The sequence below is a fragment of the Babylonia areolata genome, chromosome 32, assembly GCF_041734735.1.
Source record: "Babylonia areolata isolate BAREFJ2019XMU chromosome 32, ASM4173473v1, whole genome shotgun sequence".
In the NCBI taxonomy this organism is placed as follows: Eukaryota; Metazoa; Mollusca; class Gastropoda; order Neogastropoda; family Buccinidae; genus Babylonia; species Babylonia areolata.
The window spans coordinates 22411750-22421749 of record NC_134907.1 but is presented as its reverse complement, the minus strand read 5'-3'; the positions used below and the strand labels follow the sequence as shown (position 1 = coordinate 22421749).

Sequence of the window (10000 nt, the reverse complement as noted above, 5' to 3'; positions counted from 1 at the left end):
TGACGTCATCACCATCACCATGGAGACGCTGGGTCGGACAGTTGCACGTGACTCGGGTAGGACACCCTGACGTGACGGAAGTGTTGGCGGGCGGGGTTGGGAGGGTGGTGGGGGTATGGATGTGGGTGCTACAGTCACGTTGAACCGTGGTGGCGGTGATGGTGGGGTCCTGATGGGAACACATGTGTTACTGCTGGGAGCACGAGCGTGTTGTGGTGTTTTTTGTTGGTGATTTATATAGTCATTGATGTATTTACTGGACACACACCGACAGATAAGCCTGCCTGCCTACTCATCCGTCGATCCGACGGGAGACTCCATTATTTATGTACTTGTTTGTCAATCTATCTATCTATCTGTTTATCTGTCTGTCTGTCTGTCTATTCTATCTATCTGTTTATCTATCTATATATCTATCTATCTATCTCTCTGGCTGGCTGGCTGTCTATCTATCTGTTTGCTTGTCTGTTTGGGTTTTTTGTTGTTGTTCATTTATTTATTTGTTTGTTTATTCATTCATTAATTCTAGATATACATACATCGTTGTTGTGCATTCTTTTTCATAGTGAAAAATGCAACATTACAGAATGACATTGCAAACACACAAAATCAGTCCAGCTTGTCTGTATATTGCCCCCCTAATGTCTAATGTTTGCACAGGCCCGTGTTTTCCTTGCTGTGGAATGTGTGGCTTCTTGTATGTGTGGTGTGTCTCTCACTCCACTCTCTATCACTGTGTGTGTGTGTGTGTGTGTGTGTGTGTGTGTTGCGCAGGCGCACGCGTGTACCACTGAGGTCTTGTCCATTTTCTTCCTCGTCGGAATCAGGGAGAAGTCGAGTGTCATTGCGTGCGCAATATATATATATATATATATATATATATATATATATATATATATATATATATATATATATATATATGTATATATATATATATATATATATATATATATATATATACACTTTTTTTTTTACATATGTATGTATATGTACACATATGTATATATATATATATATAGAGAGAGAGAGAGAGAGAGAGAGAGTACGAAGGGAGAGCACTGACCCAGTGTCGCCATTCCTTCAGTTGACAGTGCAGAGAGTTACCGGCACATGGTGCTGTCCCACAATCCTCTGCTCGTTCAGCATTGAATTCCAGTTTGTACTCGGGGTCAATACTGGAACTGGAAATAAAGAATAAAAAATAAAAAAAATGATGCTAATGATGATAAAACAGTAGTAATGATATCTACAAAAATAACACTTATCTTGATAACGATAACAACACCCTGTCATGTTCCCTTGCAAAGTCTGCCATGGCATACACAGGTGAATCCTCTTCTACCCATGCTTGTTCACACACACACACACACACACACGACCCTCCGCTCCCCCACTCCCCCCCCCCCACACACACATCTACTCATCCACACACATACATGCACATCCACCCACACACCCCGAACCCACACCTTACTCATCAACACACACACGCACACACACACGCACACACACACACACACCTACTCCTCCACTCCTCCACTCATTGCCTGCAACCAACACACACGTACACCTATAGTCCATGGCAGATACAAAAATGGTCAAAATGTGTGCAATAAAACCGTTCTTTTCACGATAAAATAGAATAAATCATATTGATCACACTGATATAAAGTTTACCGCCATGCCCCCCCCCCCCCCCCCACACCTAACCCCCACCCCCATCCCCCCAAAAACTAACCCCCACCCACACTCCACACACACACCTAACCCGCACCCCCACTAACACCTAACCCCCATCCCCAACCACCCCCCACACCTAACCCCCACCCCCATCCCCCCAAACAACTAACCCCCACCCACACTCCACACACACACCTAACCCGCACCCCCACTAACACCTAACCCCCACCCCCACTAACACCTAACCCCCATCCCCAACCACCCCCCACCTAACCCCCACCCCCATCCCCCACAACTAACCCCCACCCACACTCCACACACACACCTAACCCCCACCCCCACTAACCCCCACCCCCACCCCCCCCACAACTAACCCCCACCCCCATCCCCCCACAACTAACCCCCACCCACACTCCACACACACACCTAACCCCCACCCCCACTAACACCTAACCCCCACCCCCATCCCCCCACAACTAACCCCCCACCCCCATCCCCCCACAACTAACCCCCACCCCCACTAACACCTAACCCCCACCCCCATCCCCCCACAACTAACCCCAACCCACACTAACACCTAACACCCACCCCCATCCCCCCCACACCTAACCCCCACCCCCATCTTCCACAGACACCTAACCCCCACCCCCATCCCCCCCACACCTAACCCCTACCCCCATCTCCCACAGACACCTAGCCCCCACACACACCTAACTCCCACCCCCATCCCCCCGACACCTAACCCCCACCCCTGCACACCTAGCCCCCCACATCCCCCCACCATCAACCCCACACACACACACACACCTAACCCCCACCCCACCCCCCGCAAACACCTAACCCCAACCCCCCCTCCCCCCGGACACACACACCGAACCTTCACCCCCCCACCACACACACCCAACCCCTACCCCCACCACCACATACACCTACTCATCCACACACACCCCTCCACACACACACCTTTCCATGCCACACTTAAGCAGACGACGTAGCAAGGTCTGTTGCCGAAGACTGATGCCCTCCAGTGTGTAGTCCCCCAGCATAGCCACCTCTGGGAAGAATGCATACAGCAGTTGGTCATCAAACACACATGATTTTGTTGTTGTTATCTTTACAGCCAAGCCATTGCTGTGGCTGTAAGACTTTGGGCCGGTTTTACATGGGGCGATCTTTACGGAGCTAAGTTTGCTGAAAGACTGTTGCTTAGTATATGGAGTTTACCGTGGAGTAACCCCCCCCCCTCCCCCACCCCCCCCCCCCCCCCCACCCGCCGACACACTTTTCTCTCGTCTTATAATCTCATCTTTCAAAATGTTACTCTTTCATCTAATATTATTCTTTTGATGACATACAACAACGTGCATAAATCCAGAAATCTGCACATCATCAACAAATCATGTACCACGTATATGTCCGTGAAGGAGAGTGAACTATTTTCTGGGTACAACGTATATATCCGTGAAGGAGAGTGAACTATTTTCTTGGTACCACGTATATATCCGTGAAGGAGAGTGAACTATTTTCTGGGTACCACGTATATATCCGTGAAGGAGAGTGAACTATTTTCTGGGTACCACGTATATATCCGTGAAGGAGAGTGACCTTTCTAGGTACTACGTATATATCCGTGAAGGAGAGTGACCTATTTTCTGGGTACCACGTATATATCCGTGAAGGACAGTGAACTATTTTCTGGGTACCACGTATATATCCGTGAAGGAGAGTGAACTATTTTCTGGGTACAACGTATATATCCGTGAAGGAGAGTGAACTATTTTCTGGGTACCACGTATATATCCGTGAAGGAGAGTGACCTATTTTCTGGGTACCACGTATATATCCGTGAAGGAGAGTGACCTATTTTCTGGATAAGAAATGAACACGAAGGTCATTTACATCAAATGAATGTGGCGTCAGTCCGAAAGGATTAAAAAAACAACAAAAACAACGTTTCATTACACAAGCTGTTAATAAAAACATAACAGTCAAGAAGCTTTTATGTCAAGCCTTCCACACACACACACACACACACACACACATATATATATATATATATATATATATACGTGTATAGAGAGAAATTCACAGTATACACAGAGAAATAGAGAGAGACAAGAGACAGACAGAGACAGACACACGGACAGACCGTCCTCAAACTATTGGCTCACTCAGTGTTCCAGCAGTGAAGGAGGTACTGGAGCCTTGGTAGATCCTGTTGTCATCTCCGATATAAAAATTGACGGTGTTGTCCATGGCCTGAAAACGATAGGCTGACTACATAAGATAAGATAAGATAAGAATAACTTTATTATCTCCAACTGGAGAAATTTGGTCAGGTGCATTATCACAACATAGACAAGTAAACAACATGGGGACCATAACTGTAAAAGCCAACAACAGCCCCAACAAATATTACGAAGATACAAATGTAAAAAATATCACATTCATCGTTTCATACATACATCCACACACTGCAGGTAATAACTAGTATTCTTAATGTAAAAACAGAAAGAATTAAGAAACATTATTTGAATATAATTATAAACATAGCCTACTATACTGCACATTGATTATAATAGACAGATAAGATAAGAATAAAGATGAATTGCGGAAAACCACAACCAGATAATCAGCACACACCCGCACCGCACCCCCCCACCCCCCACCCCACACACGCGGATAACTTGATTAAACAAGAGTAATAAACATATGTTCTCAAATAAAAGCATTAAGTATTGTATTGTATTGTATGGTATTGTATTGTATTGTATTGTATCGGATTGTATTTCTCTTTTCGTCACAACGGATTTCTCTGTGTGAAATTCGGGCTGCTCTCCCAAGGGAGAGCGAGTCGCTACACTACAGCGCCACCCTTTTTTTTTGTATTTTTTCCTGTGTGCAGTTTTATTTGTTTTTCCTATCGAGGTGGATTTTTCTACAGAATTTTGCCAGGAACAACCCTTTTGTTGCCGTGGGTTCTTTTACGTGCGCTAAGTGCATGCTACAAACGGGACCTCGGTTTATTGTCTCATCCGAATGACTAGCGTCCAGACCACCACTCAAGGTCTAGTGGATGGGGAGAAAATATCGGCGGCTGAGCCGTGAATCGAACCAGCGCGCTCAGATTCTCTCGCTTCCTAGGCGGACGCGTCACCTCTAGGCCATCACTGCGGGTTTCAAGATTCAATTTCCTTTGACTGTAGTTGGGGATTTGGAGGATGACAAACACATCACACACATAACAGCTGAGGAGGCAACTGCTGTCCCAACTATCTGGGAGCGAGGTGTCTTGCCCAAGTTACATCCCCACTCTCTCGGTCAAGAGGGCTTTAGGACAGTCGGCGTTGGGATGGTTCCCAGAGGCCAACTAGCCCCCAAGACTGCAGCACTGATGGTGTGATGAAAGGTAGTATACACAATACACTACACTGCACTACACTGCACTGCACTACACTACACTACACTACGTTGCACTACACTACACTAACTACACTACACTAGCTACACTTTACTACACCACACTGCACTAACTACACTACACTTACTACACTACACTGCACTACACTAACTACACTTTACTACACTACACTGCACTGCATTGCACTACACTACACTGCGCTACACTGCACTGCGCTACACTACACTACACTGCATTACACGACACTACACTACACTACACTACACTACACAACGATACCAGATGATACGATACAATAGGATACGATACAATGCGATGCAGTAACCGAGTATAAAAATAAAACGACACTACACTACACTACACTCGATACGATACAATATGACGCGACACAACACAACACAACGCCACACTACACCACACCACACCACACCACACAACACAACAGAACACCACACAACGCCACACACCACACAAAACCACACCACACCACACCACACCACACAACACAACAGAACACCACACAACGCCACACACCACACAAAACCACACGACACCACACCACACCACACAACACAACAGAACACCACACAACGCCACACACCACACAAAACCACACGACACCACACCACACCACACGACGCAACGCAACGCAACGCTACACCACACCACACCACATAACGCCACACCACACCACACCACAGCACACAACGCCACACCTCACCACACCACACAACGTCACACCACATCACACCACAGCACACAACGCCACACCTCACCACACCACACAACGTCACACCACATCACACCACACCACACCACACCACATCACACAACGCCACACCACACCACACAAAATCACACAACACCACACCACATCACAAAATCACACAGCGCCACACCTCACCACATCACACAACGCCACACCACATCACACAAAATCACACAGCGCCACACCTCACCACATCACACAACGCCACACCACATCACACAAAATCACACAGCGCCACACCTCACCACATAACACCACATCACACAACACCACACCACACAACACCACACCACACAAAATCACACAACACCACACCACATCACACAACACACCACACCACATCACACAACACACCACACAACACCACACCACGATGCGACGGCACGATGCGACACGACACGGCGCGACACGACACGACACGACACGACACGGCACGACACGACACGACACGACACGACACGGCGCGACACGACACGACACGACACGACACGACACGACACGACACATCAGCAACGTCTCCACACCGTGAGTTGCTGAAGCAGTCGAGAGCACTGCAGGAAGTCACCACACCTGTCACCCCCCGTCTGCGTCACATGGACTCTTCCAATGCCTGTCGGTATCATGGGTTCTCTCCCTTTGGACTCGTCGCCTCTTACTACATCCGGGCATGACGACCCTGTTGGACAGTATTATACTGCATCGTGTTGTGTTGTGTTGTGTTGCGTTGCGTTGTGTTGTGTTGCGTTGTGTTTTGTAACGGTACAGTGACGTGTAGTGTATTTTGCATAGTACTACATTGTGCTGGATTGCATTGCATTGCATCGCATCGCATTGCATTGTATTGTATCGTATCGTATCGTATCGTATCGTGTTGTATCGAATCGTATTGTATTGTATCGTATCGTATTGCATCGTATTGTATTGTATCGTATCGTATCGTATCGTATCGTATCGTATTGTACTGTATTGTATTGCATTGTATTGCGTCGCGTTGCGCAAACTGGTAGTCGTGACAGACCGTGATTTGTAAACTGACCTTGTGGCAGAGGACAGTCTGTCACATTCAGTGTGTACACTTCAAACGGCTGTCTCTCCAGAGTCAGCTCCAGTCCTGGAATCATCCCAAAGCACGGACATCAACAAACAAAAAGAAAGAAAGAAAACGAAAGAAAAAGAAAATCGAGAAAAAAAACTGTTAAAACCGTTCGTCACAATCATCGTCGCTATCATCGTTGTCATGGTCGTCGTTGTTACTGTCGTCGTATAACGGTATAAGTGATCGTAGTGTGTGTGTGTGTGTGTGTGTGTGTGTGTGTGTGTGTGTGTGTGTGTGTGCATCTATCTATCTACACACACACACACGCACACACAAACACTAGCACAGACACACACTTGCACGCACGCACACACACACACTGAAAAAGGGAAACAAGATGAAATAAAACAATAATAAAAGCACACACGTCCACCCACCCACCCCTAAACACACACACCTTTGCCCTCTTCCTCCTCATCCCACTACCCTCCCCACCATTACATTCACACACATCCATCCACCCACCCACCACCTACACACACACACACAAACAAAACCAAACACACACACACACACACACACACACACACACACACACACACACACACACCTGCCCGCAAACTCCACGTGGTTCCGCTGGACAGCATCCGAAGCTCTAACGGGAATTCCCGATCCGTCTGCCGGACCACAAACAGTACTGTGTCACCCGTGATCAGCAGATCAAAGGTCGCGCCCAGGTAATCCACACCCGTTATGCGAAACCGGGTGGTTCCAGGGGGTAAGCGCGGGGTGAAGGTCACCCGTTCCAGTTCAATGCGGAAGCCTCCGTACCCGAACAAAACTGCCTGCCAAGCGGTTCAGTTATTATTTGAAAACAAGTTTTTTTATATGAACCCTCTTGCTTTCACTGACAGAATTTTCAGTTTCGTTGGGGAACTCGTTCTCTCGTTGTCTGGGCTGCTGGGCCGAGTGATGTGAGTGACTGCATGTGGCTTGGACCGTTGTTTCCGTTGTTGTTCTGGTTTATCATCATCATCATCATCATCATCATCATCATCATCATCATCAGTCATGGTAGTATTATTATTATCATGAGCATTTACGCCTAATCTTGAAAATAAGCCCTAGGCATTTACAAACAGAAAACATATGTAAACATCAAAAGGAAAAAAAAATACTGAACACCAAAGTAAATACCAAATATCATTAAAAAAAATCACACACACACACACACACACGCACACACACACACACACACACACACACACACACACAAGTGCACGCGCACGCACACGCACACACACAAGCCACAACACACAATCGTAAACAGCACACAAAAACACAACCAACAGTTCCTGAAACTATCAAAATTCACTCACCAACAGTCACCCCAGTTCACACTGGAAAGGGATGAGCTGTTGAGAATTAATCAGGAGGGGAAAAGGTGTGTCTTCAGACTGGATTTGAAAGATTGCAGCGAAGATGAGTGACGGAGAGGCTGAGGAAGTGGATTCCAAAGAAAGGGGGCTTGGAATGAACAACTGCGTTGGCCATGCGTTTTGGTTCGAGCAGGGGGGATTCTAAGCATACGTGTGTCAGAAGAAGAGCGGAGTTGGCGTGAGGGTATGTAAGGATGAATGAGATCAGAAAGATAATGTGGACCAGAAGCCTCAATGGACTTGAAACAAAGAGAGACGTAGTAGTAGTAGTAGTAGTAGAAGTAGCAGCAATGGTGTCATCATCACCATTATTATTATTATCATTATTATCATCATCATTATTATCATTATTATTATTATGATTATTATTGTTATCATCATCATCATTATAATCATTATTATCATTGTCATTATTATTGTTATTATCATTAATTCATAAAAGTTATTATATTCAGATTTATTTATATATCTATTTCTATTTATTCATTTATTCATTTGATGACGTATCTTCTTGTTTCCCTCAAGGCCTGACTAAGCGCGTTGGGTCACGCTGCTGGTCAGGCATCTGCATAGCAGATGTGGTGTAGCGTATATGGATTTGTCCGAACGCTGTGACGCCTCCTTGAGAAACTGATCTCAACTGGCTTTATTGTTGTTGCTGTTGCTGTAATTATCTATTATTGTTTATGTGTACACACACCTGAAGAAATCCGCCCATACCGGTGATGAAGTTAGTGGCCCCCATTCCAGTTTTGACCTCCGTCCAAACCTGAGGTGAACGGTACCGAGTGAAACACTGTTCATCTCTTCCTCTTGTCTTGTTCGCCTGTGTGTGTGTGTGTGTGTGTGTGTGTGTGTGTGTGTGTGTGTGTGTGTGTGTGTGTGTGTGTGTGTGTGTGTGTGTGTGTGTGTGTGTGTGTGTGTGTGTGTAAAACACGGCGTTGTTGAACTGTTGATTACTTCCTCTGGTCTTGTCCGTATATATATATCTGTGTGATATATATATATATATATATATATATATATATATATATATATATATATATATATATATATATGTGTGTGATATATATATATATATATCTCTGTGTGTGTGTGTGTGTGTGTGTGTGTGTGTGCAAGTATTTCTTTCTTTCTCGCTCACCATCTCTCTTAAATAAACACACCTCTACCAAAACATGGGCGCGCACACACGCACACAGACACACAAACACAAAGACACACACACACACACAGTACACTCCAAAAGCACACACATACGCCCACCAACACCACACACACCTTCATCTCCACGACCACTCCCAAGACAAGACAGGACAAGGCAGGATAATACAGGACAGGACAAGACAAGACAAGACAGGACAAGCAGGAACAGGACAAAACAAGACAGGACAAGGCAGGATAAAACAGGACAAGACACGACAAGACAAGGCAGGACAAGACACGACAGGACAAGACAGGACAAGACTAGACAAGACAAGGCAGGACAAGACTAGACAAGACAAGGCAGGATAAGAGAGGACAGACAAGACATGACAAGGCAGTATAAGACAGGACAAGACAAGACAAGAAAGGACAATACAAGACAAGACAAGACAAGACAGGACGTTTTTATTTCAGGAAACCTCCGTGGGGGGCACATAAAAATATTACAT

The 10000-nt window shown here is 45.9% G+C and overlaps 1 protein-coding gene across 1 annotated transcript in view; it reads right to left on the bottom strand.

Annotated features, from left to right (window-relative positions):
• The window catches only part of LOC143276642 (protein-glucosylgalactosylhydroxylysine glucosidase-like), a 26893-nt gene that overhangs the window by 95 nt on the left and 16798 nt on the right, over window positions 1-10000 (bottom strand). The window contains exons 12-19 of the mRNA XM_076581259.1: window positions 9046-9114; window positions 7517-7751; window positions 6907-6981; window positions 6395-6546; window positions 3852-3939; window positions 2644-2734; window positions 1064-1181; window positions 1-169 (exon numbers count right to left, since the gene is read on the bottom strand). The exon at window positions 1-169 is cut by the window's left edge and continues 95 nt beyond it. Coding sequence (XP_076437374.1) covers window positions 1-169; window positions 1064-1181; window positions 2644-2734; window positions 3852-3939; window positions 6395-6546; window positions 6907-6981; window positions 7517-7751; window positions 9046-9114 — 997 coding nt within the window. The remainder of the gene's footprint in view (window positions 170-1063; window positions 1182-2643; window positions 2735-3851; window positions 3940-6394; window positions 6547-6906; window positions 6982-7516; window positions 7752-9045; window positions 9115-10000) is intronic.